Below are 18,914 nucleotides of genomic sequence, written 5' to 3' on the forward strand. Positions count from 1 at the left end.
AGCTGTAAAACATTAGATATTACTTCCCTCCCAGAAGTCCTGATGGAGTCTTTCTCTCCACAAAGTTAGTAACGCGGTAACTATATACGTTAAAAATTTAGCCCAAGCCAGGTTTTCTTCAGTGATTTGCCCCAGGATGAAATAATATACAGTAAAATCTCAAACTCAAAATCCCATTCCCCCTGATTCTGGCTCAACCCCCCCAGCCCAGTTCACCACCCGCAGCCCAGCTCTGGCTCACCACTCCCACTGTGCGTGGCTCCGGCTTTGGCTCACCACCTCCCGCCCCAGTTTAACCCTCCCTCCCCAGTCTGTGGCCTGTCCCACCACCACCATGCATGGCTCTGGTTCAACCCCTGCAGCTGTAGTTCACCCCCCATGCACGGCTCTGGCTCAGCTCCATCCCCCCAAACCCCTCTGAAGCCCCAGCCCACCACCAGGCTAAACCCTCCTCAACTGTGCACCCCCCCAACCCCAGGACTTAGCTTTCAAAAGGAGCTCCAGGTGCTCCTTCTGCTTCCCTGGCTGCAGAATGTGTGTTCTGCTGGGTAAAAAAGGCCACACCCTGACTTACATGAAATTTGAGTTATGTGACCATGCGTGGGAACGCAACCCTCATGTAACTCAAGGGACTGCTGTACTGGATTTAGAGCTGAGTGGGCCCAATGTTTATTTATTTGTCCATAAGAACATAAGAACATAAGAATGGCCATACTGGGTCAGACCAAAGGTCCATCCAGCCCAGTATCCCGTCTGCTGACAGTGGCCAATGCCAGGTGCCCCAGAGAAGGAGAACAGAAGACAATAGGAAATAGGTGCATTATTCCTGTCAACAAACAGACAAATTATCAGCCAAAAATACCCACAGACTTTGAAGATCTTAAGTAGCCCCTGGAATACCTGTTTAAGTGCAATCTCTATGAAAACCTGAAATGACTCCCATGCACTTGCATGGCAGAGAGCAGGACAGTGAAATGCAAAAGATTCAGCAATTGACAAGGGGCTGGGACATGGAGGAAGTGATAGAGCAGGGCTTGAAAGAGGAGAAAGTCAGGGGCCTGGTTTTCTGGGGACAGCTATCAAGAATTAGAAAAGTGGCAACCAAGTGTTTTGTACCTAGACTAATTCTCCACAGCTATTATCTGCTTGGCTCCCTAAGCTCCAAATAGGCCTTTTTGGTAGGCACCACTGTCTAAATGGCACCACATGCTTAAAGTAAGCCCTATTTTGAGACATTCCTGTACACCCCTTGCAAAGAGTTTTTCAGGGCTAAAGGAATATAATGCTTGTTACCTCAAAAATTGTTTAGAGACAACAGGCGCATTATCCTGCAATAGAATCTGCTGTTCAGACATGGCCCACTTTACCATGCTTGCACAATCTGGAAAGGTCAGGAAAGGATTTAACATCTCTCTTACTGTCCAGTAAGTGATTCAGGGAGGAAGGCCCAGCACCATGTCACTAGTCAGGTCTGCATGGAGCTTAGGCTGAGATTCAGAGCCCCAAGGGAAAATGTTTAGTTCTGATTTTGAGTAAGAAGGCGGAACAGCCGGTCTCGGATCTGTTTGGTCCTCATGCCGTAGATGATAGGATGTAGCACTGGAGGTGCCAGAAGATACACATTAGAAAAGAGAATGAGGAAATGCCGAGGTACATTGCTGGCAAAACGTTGAGTGAGAGAAGAGAAAAAATCTGGAACGTATAAAATGGAGATGGCACAGAGGTGGGAACCGCAGGTCCCAAAAGTCTTGAGCCGGGCATCCTTTGTGGGGAGGCGGAAGATGGCCCTGAGGATCTGAGTGTAGGACACGATAATAGAAATGACATCCACTCCGATCACAGAGAATAGCACGAAGAGGCCGTAGTAACTACTGAGGCGGACGTCAGTGCAGGCCAGGTTCACCACGGCTATGTGCGCACAGTACGAGTGGGGGATGATGTTGGTTCTGCAATATGGCCATCGTCTCGCGAGGAAGGGGTAGGGTAATGCAAGTATGCAACTGCGCAGCACCACGGCCAGGCCAATCTTGGCCACCATGGGGTTTTTCAGGATGGCGGAATGTCTCAGAGGATGGCAGATGGCAACATAGCGATCCAAAGCCATGGCCACAAGGATCCCAGACTCCAGTGATGAGAAGCAGTGAATGAAGTACATCTGGGTGAGGCAGGCATTGAAATTGATCTCTCTGGATTTGAACCAGAAGATGCTCAGAGTTTTGGGCATGTTGGATGTGGTCAGGACCAGGTCAGTGACAGCCAACATGCAGAGGAAATAGTACATGGGCTCATGGAGGCTTTTCTCTGTCTTCACAATGAAGAGGATGGTGAAGTTTCCCACAAGGGCTATAATATACATGGTGCAAAAGGGGATGGAGATCCATATATAGGAGGATTCTAGGCCAGGAATGCCCAGCAGAATGAAGGTGGAGGGGTTGATGAAGTTAGTTGTGTTGAAATCTGACATGGGGTAGGTGAGATGGCATCCAACTCTGAAGCAGAACTGTGTCTCTGTGTCCTTGACCTCCTGTAGTTGCCCACGGTCTAGGATGATCGTTGTGGTACAAATGCCTGGATGGAAAGGCAATGTATGGTTTTAGGCACTACACGTAATACTGGGGGACTTCCTGCTGTGTGAAGAAGACTGGTTGCTCTTCAGAAACTGAAAAATGACATTTGCATTTTCAGAGAAAATAACTGTTAAAAACTGATCCTACTAATGTCAATTACATATTTTATAGTGTTGTCTGAATCAGTAATCTTTACACATCATGGGGGTAGAAACCTTTGCAACCTTCAGAGGCATTTGGAGGGAACATGAGTGCAGATGTCTGGTATCCATCACAGTTTCTTTATTCAAGGAAAGCCAGGCTACAGAGTCATTACAGTTGGGTGTTACCTGTTCACCTAGATGCTCATAGTATAAGAGCCAAAAAGGTCAAATCTTTACCAAGACAGGCAGTGGGGGAAACTTGCCAAACAGGTCAAACCTCAGGGGAAAAAAATCTGGGTATTAATGATACCGGCTCTGGGAAACAGCTCCTCATTCATGCAATGGTCAAAACAAAGAAAATATGTCAAAAAGCTCACCTAATAAACTATTTTGATAGTCTTTAAAGTGCTACTTGACTGCTTTTTGTTTTGATAGTGTATAGACTAGCACATCTTCCTCTCTGTTACTAAAGAAAATGTGTGTTTGCCTAAGGAATGGAAGGATAATAAGCCATTCCAGACATTTGCTTAGTGTTGGTGTCCCTGTATCTGTCACAGATGCAGCAGATATGAAAGTGATTTCTAAGAGAGATGGTGAGAATGGAGTGACTTGATTTAAACCCTTCTACTTTGGGTGGAGCATAGGTCAGCTTCAAATCTCCTCCACTTCACTCTGTCTCGAGATCAAACTTCTAGGTGACTTCAGCAGTGCCCCAGTTGTTGTTCTTCAACCTCAGCTGATCTTCTCCATGTTGTCAAATGTCTTCCTCCTTTGCATTTTCCTTGAGAGTTCCATCTGAGAGCTTGACAGGCTGTGCTGGATGATGGTTTTCTGAGAGCGTGATGCAGCAGTTAGGGAGGTGAAAACAATATGCAACAGAGGGGATTAGAGAAAATAGATGGGCTGGAATCCAAATAGGAAGTTATGAAATTTGATAAATTAAAGAGAGCAAAGGAAATTCCTTGTGTGGCAGAGTTAAGAATCATAAAAAGGTGATAGTTACATGTATTAAGAACAAGAGGAATCCCAGAAATATTTTATTGCAATTCGTATGTTAAAAGTAAAGTATTAAAAAAAGCAAAAGAGAATGTTAAAAAAGGATACTTGACTAGCTTTGGAAACAATGGAACAAAATTGTATGGGACTAGTTCAAAAAGATGTTTAGACATATGTTTGATGCCAATCAAGAACAAGATATATGTAAAATAGGTTTTGTCAGATAAACCTGATTTCATTGTTTTATTAGCATGCACATTTGGCTGATTAAGGGAACTGTACAGATGCAAAACCTTTCCTTTTACTGAGGCATTTCATCCAGTGGAGGAAAATACTGAGATAAAGAATTAACATACTACAATCACAGTAGTGAACATGTAATTTGTAATTCAGACTGGCTGACAGATGTCAGAAAACCACTGTTGCTTTACCTTTGTCATAGAATGGGGCTGTTTTGAGCAGGGTTCTGCACAGTTCTAGGCCTAGTGCTGTTCAATATTTTCTTTGGTGATCTGAAAGGAAATAGAAAATCACTGCAGAGGAAATTTGTGGAGAACTTAAAGATTGGAAGAGTGGCTGTAATGCAGCAGCTAGGTCAGGCATACCAGTAGATCTGCAGCATTTGGTAAGAGTGGCTTATGCAAATAATGTTGTTTTTTTAATACATTCACGTGCAGATTTGACCATCATACCAGGGCACCCTGTTAGAGAAGGTAGGGAGCTGGAAAAGGATATGTCCCATTTTCAGCTCTAAGTGCACTGCTGAAGCCAAAAGGCCAATGAGATTCTTGGATGCATGAAGAGGGAAGTGGTGATTTTGAACAGAGGAAAGACTTTAACCCATTCACGTAAGATTACAGAAAGTGCAGCCTCCAGTTCTGGAATCCACATTTGAAAACAGATGTTGAAAACCTGGAGAAGGTCCAAAAAGGAACCACAAAAATAATCAGTTGCTGGAGAGAAAAGCCAGACCATGACTGCCTTGAAGGCTTTGTATCTGCTCAACTTATTGAGAAGATGATCAAGTGGAAATTTTCATAGGGAGAAAACCATGGATAGTAACAAACTCTGTAACCTACCACAGAATGTGAAACAGCCAGAAATACTGGACAAGCATGTGACCCTGAGCACCTTATAGACTAACATATTTTGGAGCATCAGCGTTCGTGGGCAAAGACCCACTTCATCAGATGCATGAGTGTGGGGGTTTCAGAGGAGGGTATACAGAGGGAGTCTCAGTCAAGGGGAGGGCCAGAGCTGACAAGGTCTGCTCAGTCACAGAGGATGTAGCCCATTATCAGCAGTTAATGTGGAGTTGTGAACATCAAGAGAGGAGAAATCAAATCAGCTCAGTCTGGGAGGGTGTGGTCCATTATCAGTAGTTAATGTGGAGGTGCAAACATCAAGACAGGAGAAACTGCTTTTGTAACGGGCAACCACTCCTAGTTTCTGTTCAGTCCTTGGTTGATGGCAAATTTGCAAATGAATTGCAGCTCTGAAGTCTCTCTTTGGATTTTATTTTTGATTTTTTGTTGTTGTAGGACTACTACTTTTAAATCTCTTACTGAGTGTCCAAGGAGATTGAAGTGTTCTCCTAGAGTTTTTTGTATGTTACCATTCCAATGTCTGATTTATGTCCATTTATTCTTTTACGTAGAGACTGTCCCATATGGCCAATGTAAATTGCAGTGGAGCATTGAGGGCACATGGTGGCGTATATTATATTAGTAGATGTGCAGGTAAAGGAGCCCCTGATGGTATGGTTAATGTTAGGTCCTGTGATGATATCACTGGTGTAGATATGTGAGCAGAGTTGGCAGTTAGGTTTGTTGCAGGGATTGGTTCCAGGGTTAGAGTTACCCTGTTGCGGTCTGTAGTTGCTGGTGAGGGTTTGTTTAAGGCCGGCAGGCTGTCTGCATGCGAGGGTAGTTCTGCCTCCCAAGGTCTGTGAGAGTGAACTGATACTTCTGATCCTTCTTCAGTAGAAGTTTTCCAAAGAAGTGTGCATAGCTGTGAATCTTACCTCGGATGCCTAAGACACTTTGTCTACTCTGTGGCTTAGATCAGCTGATCTGTGGTGTTTTGTAACTCTGGCTCTATGGCTGGGTCTACATGGTGCAGCTTTCCTATAAGATCCATGCTAATGAGCAGCCTTGAAATTGCAAATGGCCACTCATTAGCATGGTCCCGTGGCTCATTAGCATAGGTGCGCGAGAGCTCGGTTTTGGCAGAGGGGGGCGCCGGCAATAAAGGGGCTATGTGGATGTGCCCCTGCTCCAAAAGATTCAGGCATAAGGGTCTGGCAACAGTGGGGCTTTTTGCCAGCACGCCCCTCCACCGAGATGGAGCTCTTGCACAGCTATGCTAATGAACTGCGGGACCATGCTAAAGAGGTGCCATTTGCAATTTCGAGGCTGCTCATTAGCATGGATCTGCTGGGAAAGCAGCACCGTGTAGTCCCAGCCCATCAGCATATGGTCGATATACCTAGCGCAAACAAGGTTGTACTCACACACAAGTCTTTGGGCTCAGTAAAGAGGTGTCTGTGAAATGCAATGAGCCTGTGTTATAAAGGAAGTCAGGCTAGATGATCTAATGGTCCCTTCTGACATTAACCTCTAAGACTCTGCTCATTAAGAAAGTCAAGCAGACATTTACATTCAGTGTGTCCCACATTGCACAGACAAAGGAGCATTAAGTTGCATTAAAAGTCTGAACATATAAGGCTGAGAAAAGCAAATTGCTCACATAGTTCATAATTGGCCTGTGGAACCCTTGCTACTGATACTGTTGGAGAGCTGAGCATAACTGGTTGGGACTCACAAACCATGAGCGATTGTTGGTTGTGGTGGAGGAACCACCTTTAGTTAAACCTGCCTGACAATTAGAAAATCTCATTTTCAGTTAATTATAAGTTGACTAAATTGTAGGGTTTGGAACAAAACTCCACACACTGAGTTTCTGCTTCCAGCTCAGTGTCTTTTGGAAAGTTACAGGCAGAGAAGTTTATGTGATTTCTAGAATGAAATTATGGGAAATTATATCTTATCCATGGTGAAAAAAACCCAATTATTGTTCCAGCGTGGACTTGTAGCACCTCCATGCTTTGCAAGAGATAAGAGTCAGGTAACAGCCCTCTCCCCCTTAACAGCCAGAGCTTTGAAATACAAGAGGACAAGGAGACAGCATCTGTGCACTAACACACAGCTGGTTCCTGAGGTCGTTACTCAGTCCTTACTCCAATGGGAGTTTTACCTCTCTGGTGTTTAAGCAAAGTATGGGCCACAGTTTCACAAGCTAGAATTCTGTTGTACACGTACTAACTCCTTTCCTCCTGAAGGATCCACCCTGCCACTGAAATGCAGCCACATTTGGGCTGGAGGCCATCAGATGGCGTTGGACAGGGAACCCAGACAAGAATAACATTTTGCCACTCATACTGGATACGCACCTCTCATAGAGCTGGGAGGGACCTTGGGAGGTCATCTAGTCCAGTCCCCTGCCCTTGTGGGAGGACCAAGCACCATCCCTCTTCTTTTTTTTTTTTTTTAAATCTATTTGCCCTAAACGGCCCCCTCAAGGATTGAGCTCACAGCCCTGGGCTCAGTAAGCCAATGCTCAAACCTCTGACTGCTATCAAAGTCATCTCCTGTTTTAAGGCCCCTGGGATGTTTAATAGCTGTGCAGAGTGGAACATACTACAGACTTACTCTTTATCATGTCAGATCCATGTTGCACAGGGTTTGTTGAGCCGGGGAGTTCCTCACCAACAGCTGGGTCCCTGTGAGTTCCGAGATGGATGTGCCTTCCCTAAGAATCTGCCTCACGTAGTCGTGACCCACACCTCTCTCACCCCAGCCTCTGCAGCAGTGTACCAAGGCAAGAGCTGACAGAGGAGTGCATACCAGTTATAACAGAGCTCTGCGGTCTCCCGGTGGAGTTCTCTCAGCCACTGCCACAGAAGAGGGCATTCAATTGTGAAAAGGCTGGAGACAAGCCTGTCTATGCCTCTGTGCTAATTATCCACCTTTCGGAGCACTTTCCCGAGGGGACATACAGGCTCTTGAGGTGTGAGGCAGTGAGGAGCTGGCTGCTTTGTGCACTTCTGCATTTGTGTGAATTATGGCTGATTAGTAAGAAAAGTTGGGAGAAGGCCTGTGTCTCCTGGTGGTTCGATACCTTTTAAATGCCCAGGAGAGAGAGGCAGACAGCTGACAATCACAGCTGGAGACGGATGGCTGAGGGGAGACGACAGAATTTTCTGCAAGCACATGGCATTTTAACTGGGGGATCAGAGATCCATTGTTCCCATCGCTGTCATCATATCGTGCAGCACCTGTCAATGAAGGGGCTGCGAAACACTTACTAAAGGAAAGGCGTTGTGAACATATTCCTATGACACAGAGAGGTAAACTGAGGCACAGGGCGTCATGAATTGGCCATGTTCCCAGGGAAGTTCAGTGAGAAATGACAGATAAAACCTAGAAGTCCTGACATCCCCGCCATCGCCACAGTTTTTCTGCCTGTTTAACCTGGGAGCTCTGAAGGGGCTGACTGAGGTGATGCAGCAGGCTCCAGGTACACAGAGTTTTGAGATCTATCAGTGCCTGCAGCTGGGGCTGGGGAGAAAGAAACCAGCAGAAAATTGCAATCTTCCTGTACTGTTCAGGAGTTCAGACTGCACGTCTTTCCCAGCAAGTAACTCAGGCTTTGTCCGCACTAGCACTTTTGTCAATAAAATGTTTGTCGGTCAGGTGTGAAAAAACACCAACCTAAACCTCCCTTGTTGCAATTTAAGCCCGTTGCTTCTTCACCTATTTTCACAGGCTAAAGACAATATTTTTTCTCCATACTCCATGTAACTCCCTTTGAGATACTTGGAAGCTGTGATCACGTCCCTTCCCTGCCTTCTCTTTTCTGAACTAAACAAACCCAACAAAACAAAGCAGCATAAATGTAGTGCTTTGACTAACAAAATGATTTGTCTGGAGATTAGATTTTGTGGGACAGACCCACTTCTTCAGAGCAATTTCATTTCCAATACAGAATGACATTTATATGTACAGAGGACAAAAAAAAATTGCAATAAAAACTGAAAAATCAAACAGGATTGAAGGAAGGGGGTGAGAGCTGGGGGGATGTTAATTGTCCTGTCTGAGACAATTACAAGCATCAGAAGAAGGGAACTAGTCCTTACAATGTGTGATGTAGTTGATGTTTCTGTTCATACCGCATGTTAATGTGTCTAATTTGAATACGTACTCTAACTCAGAAATTTCACACGCTAATATGTTGTTAAATTTTCTGTGTTCCAGGACACACATTGTCAGGTCTTCAGCAGAATAGCTCTCTCCTTTGAAGTGTTCACTGACAAGCTTACGTGCATTGTGTTTCTTGATGTCTGCTTTGTGTCCATCTGTTCTTTGGCTACAGTTTTGCCCAGTCTGTCTAATAAGAACATAAGAAGAACATAAGAATGGCCATACTGGGTCAGACCAAAGGTCCATCAAGCCCAGCATCCCATCTGCCGACGGTGGCCAATGCCAGGTGCCCCAGAGAAGGAGAACAGAAGACAAGTGATTTATCTCCTGCCATCCATCTCCTGCCCTTGTTATGAAGGCTAGGGCACCATACTTTATCCCTGGCTAATAGCCATTTATGGACCTGACCTGCAAAAATTTATCAAGCTCTTTTTTAAACCCTAATAGAGTCCTGGCCTTCACAGCCTCCTCGGGCAAGGAGTTCCACAGGTTGACTGTGCGCTGTGTGAAGAAAAATTTCCTTTTATTAGTTTTGAACCTACTACCCATCAATTTCATTTGGTGTCCCCTAGTTCTTGTATTATGGGAAAAGGTAAATAATTTTTCTATATTCACTTTCTCCACACCATTCATGATTTTATATACCTCTATCATATCGCCCCTCAATCGCCTCTTTTCCAAACTGAAAAGTCCCAGTCTCTCTAGCCTCTCCCCATATGGGACCCTTTCCAAGCCCCTAATCATCTTAGTCGCCCTTTTCTGAACCTTTTCTAATGCCAATATATCTTTTTTGAGGTGAGGAGACCACATCTGCACGCAGTACTCGAGATGTGGGCGTACCATAGTTTTATATAGGGGAAGTATGATATCTTTTGTCTTATTATCGATCCCTTTTTTAATAATTCCTAACATCCTATTTGCCTTACTAACTGCCGCTGCACACTGCGTGGATGTCTTCAGAGAACTATCCACTATAACTCCAAGATCCCTTTCCTGATCTGTCGTAGCTAAATTTGACCCCATCATGTAGTACGTGTAATTTGGGTTATTTTTTCCAACATGCATTACCTTACACTTACCCACATTAAATTTCATTTGCCATTTTGCTGCCCAATCACTCAGTTTGCTGAGATCTTTTTGTAGTTCTTCACAATCCCTTTTGCTTTTGACTGTCCTGAACAACTTGGTGTCATCTGCAAACTTTGCCACCTCACTGCTTACCTCATTTTCTAGATCATTGATGAACAAGTTGAACAGGATCGGTCCCAGGACTGAGCCCTGGGGAACACCACTAGTTACCCCCCTCCATTGTGAAAATTTACCATTTATTCCAACCCTTTGTTTTCTGTCTTTTAACCAATTCCCGATCCATGAAAGGACCTTTCCTCCTATCCCATGACCACCTAATTTACATAAAAGCCTTTGGTGTGGGACCGTGTCAAAGGCTTTCTGGAAATCTAGGTATATTATGTCCACTGGGTGCCCCTTGTCCGCATGTTTATTAACCCCTTCAAAGAATTCTAATAGATTAGACAGACACGACTTCCCTCTGCAGAAACCATGCTGACTTTTGCCCAACAATTCGTGCTCTTCTATGTGCCTTGCAATTTTACTCTTTACTAGTGTTTCTACTAATTTGCCTGGTACTGATGTTAAACTTATCGGTCTATAATTGCCAGGATCTCCTCTAGAGCCTTTTTTAAATATTGGTGTTATATTGGCCGTCTTCCAGTCATTTGGTACCAAAGTGGATTTAAAGGATAGGTTACAAACCACTGTTAATAACTCCGCAATTTCACATCTGAGTTCTTTCAGAACCCTTGGGTGAATGCCATCTGGTCCTGGAGACTTGTTACTATTCAGCTTATCAATTAATTCCAAAACCTCCTCTAATGTCACTTCAATCTGAGTGAGTTCCTCAGATTTGTCGCCTAAAAAGGCTGGCTCAGATTTAGGAACCTCTGTATCATCTTCAGCCGTGAAGACTGAAGCAAAGAAATCATTTAATCGCTCCGCAATGGCACTGTCTTCCTTGATCGCTCCTTTTATATCTTTATCATCCAAGGGCCCCACTGCTTTTTTAGCAGGCTTCCTGCTTCTAATGTATTTAAAAAACATTTTACTATTGTTTTTTGAATTTTTGGCTAGCTGTTCCTCAAACTCTTTTTTGGCTTTTCTTACTACATTATGACAGTTAATTTGGGAGTGTTTATGTTCCTTTCTATTTTCCTCACTAGGATTTGACTTCCACTTTTTAAAAGCTGCCCTTTTCTCTCTCACTGCCTTTTTAACACGGCTGTTTAGCCATGGTGGTTCTTTGTTAGGTCTCTTACTGTGTTTTTTTATTTGGGGTATACATTTAAGTTGGGCCTCTAGTATGGTGTCTTTAAACAGTTTCCATGCAGCTTCCAGGGATTTTAGTTTAATTACTCTACCTTTTAGTTTCTGTTTAACTAGCTTCCTCATTTTAGTGTAATTCCCCTTTTTGAAATTAAATGCCAGAGTGTTTGACCGCTGCGGTGTTCTTCCCAACACAGGAATATTAAAAGTTATTATATTGTGGTCACTATTTCCAAGCGGTCCAGTAACAGTTACCTCTTGGACCAGATCCTGCGTTCCAGTCAAGACTAGATCGAGAATCGACTCTCCCCTTGTGGGTTCCTGTACTAGCTGCTCCAAGAAGCAGTCATTTAAGGCATCAAGAAATTTAATCTCTGAATCCCGTCCTGAGGTGACATGCACCCAATCAATATGGGGATAATTGAAATCTCCTATTATTACTGTGTTTTTTATTTTGATAGCCTCTCTAATCTCCCTTAACATTTCAGCATCACTATCACTGTCCTGGTTAGGTGGTCGGTAATATATTCCTAATGCCATATTCATATTAGAGGAATGAATTGTTATCCATAATGATTCTATGGAACATTTTGATTCCTTTAGGATTTTTACTTCATTTGATTCTATATTATCCTTCACATATAGTACCACTCCGCCACCCGCACGACCTGTTCTGTCTTTCCGATATAATTTATATCCCGGTATGATAGTGTCCCACTGATTGTCCTCATTCCACCATGTTTCTGAGATGCCTATTATGTCAACTTCCTCCTTTGATATGAGGTACTCCAGTTCACCCATCTTATTAGACAGACTCCTAGCATTAGTGTAAAAGCATGTTAGAAAACTACCACTATTTATATGTCCGCCTTTCACAGACGTGGTGGATTTTTTTATGCACGATTGTTTCACATCTGATCTTGCCCATATATTATTTCCCACGTTCCCTATCTGACTAACTTCTAGGGAATCCCTGTCTATGGAGCCTCGTGTAAGAGAAGTCGCCGTCCGATCCAGGTGCTCCCCCGCACCAATCGGCTTTCCCCCACCTCTTAGTTTAAAAACTGCTCTATGTCCTTTTTAATGTTTAATGCCAGCAGTCTGGATCCACCTTGATTTAGGTGGAGCCCATCCTTCCTGTATAGGCTCCCCCTACCCCAAAAGTGTCCCCAGTTCCTAATAAATCTAAACCCCTCTTCCCTACACCATCGTCTCATCCACGCATTGAGACTCTGAAGTTCTGCCTGTCTATCTGGCCCTGCGCGTGGAACTGGAAGCATTTCAGAGAATGCCACCAAAGATGTTCTGGATTTCAGTCTCTTTCCTAGTAACCTAAATTTGGCCTCCAGAACATCTCTTCTACCCTTCCCTATGTCATTGGTACCAACATGTACCACGACGACCGGCTCCTCCCCAGCACTGCCCATAAGTCTGTCTAGATGCCTCGAGAGATCCGCAACCTTCGCACCAGGCAGGCAAGTCACCATACGGTTCTCCCGGTCATCACAAACCCAACTATCTATATTTCTAATGATCGAATCCCCCACTACTAAAACCTGCTTCTTCCTAACAGCTGGCGCTCCCTCCCCCGGAGAAGTATCCTCGGCACGAGAGGATACATCACCACCCTCTGGAAGGAGGGTCCCAACTACGGGATGGTTTCCCTCTGCTCCCCTTGACTGCTCTCCTTCCCTGAGCCTTTCATCCTCCGTAACAGCCTCAGGACTGTCAGATTGGAGGTGGGACAGCCCTACTATGTCCCGGAAAGTCTCATCCACAAACACCTCTGCCTTCCTTAGCTCCTCCAGTTCAGCCACCCTGGCCTCCAAAGCACGCACTCGGTCTCTGAGGGCCAGGAGCTCCTTGCATCGAGCGCACACATACGCCACCCGCCCACAGGGTAGGTAGTCATACATACTGCACTCGACACAATAAACAGGATAGCCCCCACTCTGCTGCTGGGCTTCTGCCTCCATTTCCTACTCTAGTTATATATGAGGGTTAATTAAATGTTTCAGATAGAGGTTGTTATAAAGGATTTAGTTTAAGGGCAACAGAAGTAAGTCACTGGCTCCCTCCAAGCTCCCCCTCTAAACTCCCCTCTCCAAACTCCCTCCTGTTAGCACGCACCCTGGTTGCCAGCACCGGGTCGCAAAGCTCCCTGGTCGCTTACTAGCAGGTTTTAAGTGCTCGGCCTCCCTGATAGCTCCTCCCTCTGCCTACAGCTCAGCCAATCAGCACACGGTGTTTCAATTCAAACCTAATCAGCTTCCAACTGCCTGCCTGCCTGAGTACACGGCCTTTCAAACAAACAAACAAACACTCGGCTCAGCACTCCAAACAAACAAACTCCAAACTCCAAACAAACACACAAGCCCAAAACCTCCAAATATAAGCAGCCACTTACCCCAAGGTGCTTTAGTTTGCTCCTTCCTTCTCCTCCTCCAGGAGAGCCTCTCCAAACTCCCTCCTGTTAGCACACACCCCGGTTGCAAAGCTCCCTGGTTGCTTACTAGCAGGGTTTAAGTGCTGGGCCTCCCTGATAGCTCCTCCCTCTGCCTACAGCTCAGCCAATCAGCACACGGTGTTTCAATTCAAACCTAATCAGCTTCCAACTGCCTGCCTGCCTGAGTACACGGCCTTTCAAACAAACAAACAAACACTCAGCTCAGCACTCCAAACAAACAAACTCCAAACTCCAAACAAACACACAAGCCCAAAACCTCCAAATATAAGCAGCCACTTACCCCAAGGTGCTTTAGTTTGCTCCTTCCTTCTCCTCCTCCAGGAGAGCCTCTCCAAACTCCCTCCTGTTAGCACACACCCCGGTTGCACACACCCCGGTTGCAAAGCCTAATGTACATAGTGTCAGGGCATTGTTGGTGCATATGGCATGTATAATGTTGCTGGACATGGACGAGAATGTGCCTTTGATCTTGTAACTAACATCACTCGATCCAGGGATGGCAGCCCCAGAACGAATATGTGGACAAAGTTGGCAGTGTGGTTTGTTGCAAGGAAAAGTTCCAGGATTAGTATTACTGTGATATAGCCTGTGATTGCTGGTGAGAATCTCTCAGGTTAGGAGGTGGGTATAGGAAAGGACAGGCCTATTACCTAGAACCTACTGGAGTGTAGCATAGGTTGGAGATTTATAATGATACACTGCAGGGGGTTGAGTTGGGGGCTATAGGTGATGACAAGTGGTATTCTGTTGTTGGTCTTCTTGGGCCTATCTTGAAGAAGCTGGTTTCTGGGTATTTGTCTGGCCATGCCAATTTGTTTTTTCACTTCTCCCAGTGGGTAATTCAGTTTTATAAATGCTTTATAGAAGTCTTGTAGTTTTAGGTCTCCGTCAGTGGAATCAGAGCAGGTGCGATTATATCGAAGGGCTTAGCTGTAAACGATGGGTTGTGTGGTGTGAGCTGTGAGTGGGCCATTCTGTTAAAGACATGAGAATTTGTGTCCTGGAACACAGAGAATGTAAGAATAGATTAAACAGAGGGATTTGTGACTTAGAGTACCTATTCAAATTCAGCGCATTAATACGTGGTTTGAACGGAGACATCAACTACCTCACACATTACAAGGACTGCTTCCCTTCCTCTGACGCTTGTAATTGTCTCTGGCAGGACAATTAACATCCGCTGACCTCTCAGATTCTTCAGATTGATCTGAAGAAGTGGGTCTGTCTCATGAAAGCTCATCACCAAATAAATCATTTTGTTAGTCTTCAAAGTGCTACATTTCTGCTGGTTTGTTTTGTTGGAATACAGACTAACATGGCTCCCTCTCTGTTACTAAACAAACCCAGTTATCTTAATCTTCTCTCATAGGTCATATTTTCTAAAACATTAATCATTGTTGCTCTTCTCTGGACCTCCCCAGTTTCTCCCCATCTTTCCTGATATGTGCTTCCCATATCTGGACACCAGGCTCCAGCTGAGGCTTATTCAGTGAGGAGTTGAGCAGAAGAACAATTTCTCAGGTCTTGCTCACAACACTCCTGTTAATCTGTTCCAGATTCATGTGTGTTTTTATTGCAGTAGTGGCACACTGTTGACTCCTACTCAGCCTCTGGTCTACACTGACCCCTATGTCCCTTTGTGCAGTGCTCCTTGCTAAGAAATCACTTCCCATTCTGTATGTGTGAAGCTGATTATTCCTCCCTAAGTGGAGCACTTTGCATTTGTCCTTACTGAACTTCATACTATTTACCTCAGACCATTTGTCCAGTTTGTCCAGATCATTTTGAATTCTGTCCCTATCCTCCGAGGCACTTGCAACACCTCCCAGCATATTATCATCTGCACATATGGTAAGCGTACTCGCCGTGCCGTTATCTAAATCGTTGATGAAGATAGTGGGCAGAACTGGCCCCAATACTGACCTCTGCAGAATCCTGCTCATTATTCCTTTCCACCTTGACTGTGACCCAGTTATCCGACCAGTTATGCGCCACCTAATAGTCCAGACTGCATTTTCTTACCTTACAGATAAGAAGGTCATGTGATACTGTACCAAATGCATTACTGTGAAGATGATGGCCTTCCAAGTGTTATCATCTGCTGTTAAAAGTGTGCATGATATCAATCCTAGGAGGAGTCCCACATGCCTATGAGTTGGGCAGGATTGCTTCACGAAACTGCTGTCTCTGATGTCACATTTTCTCCCATAATTATTGGCAGTGAGATTAGGCATGAAGTTAAATACCTTTTGAAGACACAGTCAGAATGTTACCAGTAGGACATGGGGAACAAAACCCTGCTTTGGGAGACTGATTGCAGACTTACAAAATTAGTGTTTCTATGAGTAAATGTAGTCATTGGTTGTTCTCATCCCTGGATTCTCGCCTGTCAGTAATGAACAATTACCCTGTGTCTACACGAGCCCCTTCCTTTCAAAAGGGGCATGTTAATGAGTGGGTTTGAAAGATGCTAATGAAGCACTGCAATGAATATGCAGCACCTCATTAGCAAAACGGTGGCTGCAGGGATTTGAAAGTGCGACTTTTCGAATCACGTGCTGCCCTTGGAGATGGGCCCTTCCAAAAGGACCCCCTCCGTTTTCCAAAGGCCATCTTTCCAACACCAGATAGGCAGAAGGGTTTTCAAAAACTGCGGGGGGGTGGTCCTTTTGGAAGGTCACGTCTCCAAGGGCAGTGCGTGATTCGAAAAGCAGCACTTTCCAATCGCTGCTGTAGTAAGTACAGGCCCAGTATGAGGCCTTAGGCCTGAACCAAAGTAATGGTCAAGACTTTGCTAACAGAAAGCAAAGTGCAGCTGTGAGCTAAAGGGATGCATTGCTCACAGAAGTTGGTGAGAAGAGGGTTGATGTTGCACAAACATATCTACCTAGCATATTGAAGTAGGTACATGGTACCAGAACTCCCTACCCTGGAACATTGCACAGATAAGAAAGAATAGGCCAATCCATCCCAATGACATGGGGCAAAAGGGTAATATGGCAGGTACACGGTACCAGAACTCCCTACCCTGGAACATCCCACAGATAGGAAAGAATATGCCAATACATCCCAATGACGGGGCAAAAGGGTAATATGATGGATAGAGTTGTTTTGTTCAAACCAACATGTACAAAGGGGGAGGCGGCACCTGATTACGTAGAAGGGTTGTACCTCAATACATCAGGAATGATGTGCAAATTGTTTGTACCCGTGTATAAGAATGTACTTCTTGGATGTGGTCTGGGTCCGGCCGAGGGGACAGTGGAAAGTCCCGCCACTGACTGAGCCGAGTCCATTGACCGTGGGTGCATATTTGTAGGATGCCCTGACTTAGACTAAGAAGTCTACATGGAACTACTATTGTGTCCAATATGGCAATAAACCTGGCCGACGTGCCTTCGCACCTTACTAGACTCTGTGGTCATTGGGGGTTCTTTTCGGGTCTGCTGTGTCAGCTATCTGCAGAGCTGGGGCAGCACACAGAGGGAACACACACACACAGCCGAGTGATACCAACATTGGAGGGAGCAGAGCACCACGCTGGTGGCAACTCTAACAGCTGCGGCCACCATTATGCTAATGAGACACTGCATATTCATTGCAGTGCCTCATTAGCATCTTTCGAACACACTCATTAACATGCCCCTTTCAAAAGGAAGGGGCTTGCGTCAACCCAGCCTTAATGACAAGAGTAGGGTAAGGGGATTTGTCTAGCCAGCTATGTATATTTTTGTTTTATTTGCACAGAAATGTCTGCAGGTAGAGGGAATCTTTTTTCCCATATCTCCTTTATCCATGCATTGTGATAAAACCTGAAGTGAATGGGTTTTATTCCCCATTTTTAAAGGGCCAGAGCTGTAGCTCAAGCAACTTGTGCCTTTATCCAGCACTGGTGGCAAGGCCCTTCTGCCAAGGGCTATTATGCTCCATATATATACATACACACGCACACATCTCATAGAGCTGGAAGGGACCTTGGGAGGTTATCAAGTCCGGTCCCCTACCCTCTTGGAAGGAGCAAGCACCATCCCCTTTTTAATCAACTTGCCCCAAATGGCCCCCTCAAAGACTGAACTCACACCCCAGGGTTTGGCAGGTCAAAGCTCAAATCCCTGAGCTATCTGTCCCCAACACACTCCCCCCTTTAGCTTACACCACCCCTCCCAGTAAAACCTACAAAGCCTCTTGGTTGGTGAGGTGTCCCTGCACTGGACCCTCTGCCATGATATCCCCTTTTACTCCCCTGATGGTCATTGCACTCAGCTCCACACTGCTCTGTCTCCATCCCTAGTTCTGCTGCTACCCTGAGGCCAGCTCCTCAGGCTGGTCCTGAGGCACCTCCAGCTCTCGCTGGCACGGCTCTTCACCCAGCCCAGCTTGGTCCCTGGCTGTGTCCTGCTCTGGCCTATACAGCCCCTGCTCACATGGAAGATGGGTCTGCTAACCTCCTGACTCCCTCATTGGCCTGCCTCCCTGTCAATCACGCTGACCAGGAGCACAGGCCTCGCCCCATTGCCCCCAGTTCCTGTCTGTCTTAGGCTCTGTCCACATGGCCAAGTTATTTCAAAATAACTGCAGTTATTTGGGCACTGTCTAAATGACACACACACCATTTCAAAATAAATAACCTGACACCACTACACCGGCAGGTGCCAATGAATTTAATGGAATGACGGCTCAGTGAGTATCTTAAACTGGAACCTGGGTTGGGAGGAACATTAGTTGGGTCAGAGAGTGGGGTGTGTGTTTGGGGAGGGGGAATGAAAAGCAGAGATGGCCCAAAGCAGAGAGACTGACTTCCTGGTTAAAAAACATCTCCTTCGGGGAAGCCAGCTGGCTGAGTCCTGGCGCCACAGCACTCGACACAGATGAGCTGTGTCTGCACTAGGGCTCTCATTCGGAAGGGTAACGTCTGAACGATAGCAGTCGAAGTCCAAACTTCCGAGAGCGCGTGGCTGCTCACAAATAGCGGGTCGAAGGTTTCATCTGCCCTTTCTAATGACTGGTCCACTCTTCCAAAAGGGAGCATCCACGCAGCTTTCGAAAGAACAGAACCGGAGGCACCGCAGACGGGGTCGCATGGCTGCTGAGCCCTTGTGTGGCCTGCAGCCAGCCACTTTCTTAACGGCCCCCTCCCAGT

At 45.5% G+C, this 18,914-nt stretch overlaps 1 protein-coding gene across 1 annotated transcript; it reads right to left on the reverse strand.

Annotated features, from left to right (window-relative positions):
* Positions 1-1,516: 1,516 nt before the first annotated feature.
* On the reverse strand, positions 1,517-2,464 carry LOC142007392 (olfactory receptor 52R1-like). Its single transcript, XM_074984013.1, has one exon. The coding sequence runs from the start codon at positions 2,462-2,464 to the stop codon at positions 1,517-1,519; it is 948 nt and encodes a 315-aa protein (XP_074840114.1).
* Between the last annotated feature and the right edge of the window lie 16,450 nt (positions 2,465-18,914).

Source organism: Carettochelys insculpta, chromosome 1, assembly GCF_033958435.1.
Source record: "Carettochelys insculpta isolate YL-2023 chromosome 1, ASM3395843v1, whole genome shotgun sequence".
NCBI lineage: Eukaryota > Metazoa > Chordata > Testudines > Carettochelyidae > Carettochelys > Carettochelys insculpta.

Coding starts and splice junctions, on each gene's coding strand:
- LOC142007392 (XM_074984013.1), bottom strand. CDS start 2,464: ATGTCAGATTTCAACACAACTAACTTCATCAACCCCTCCACCTTCATT.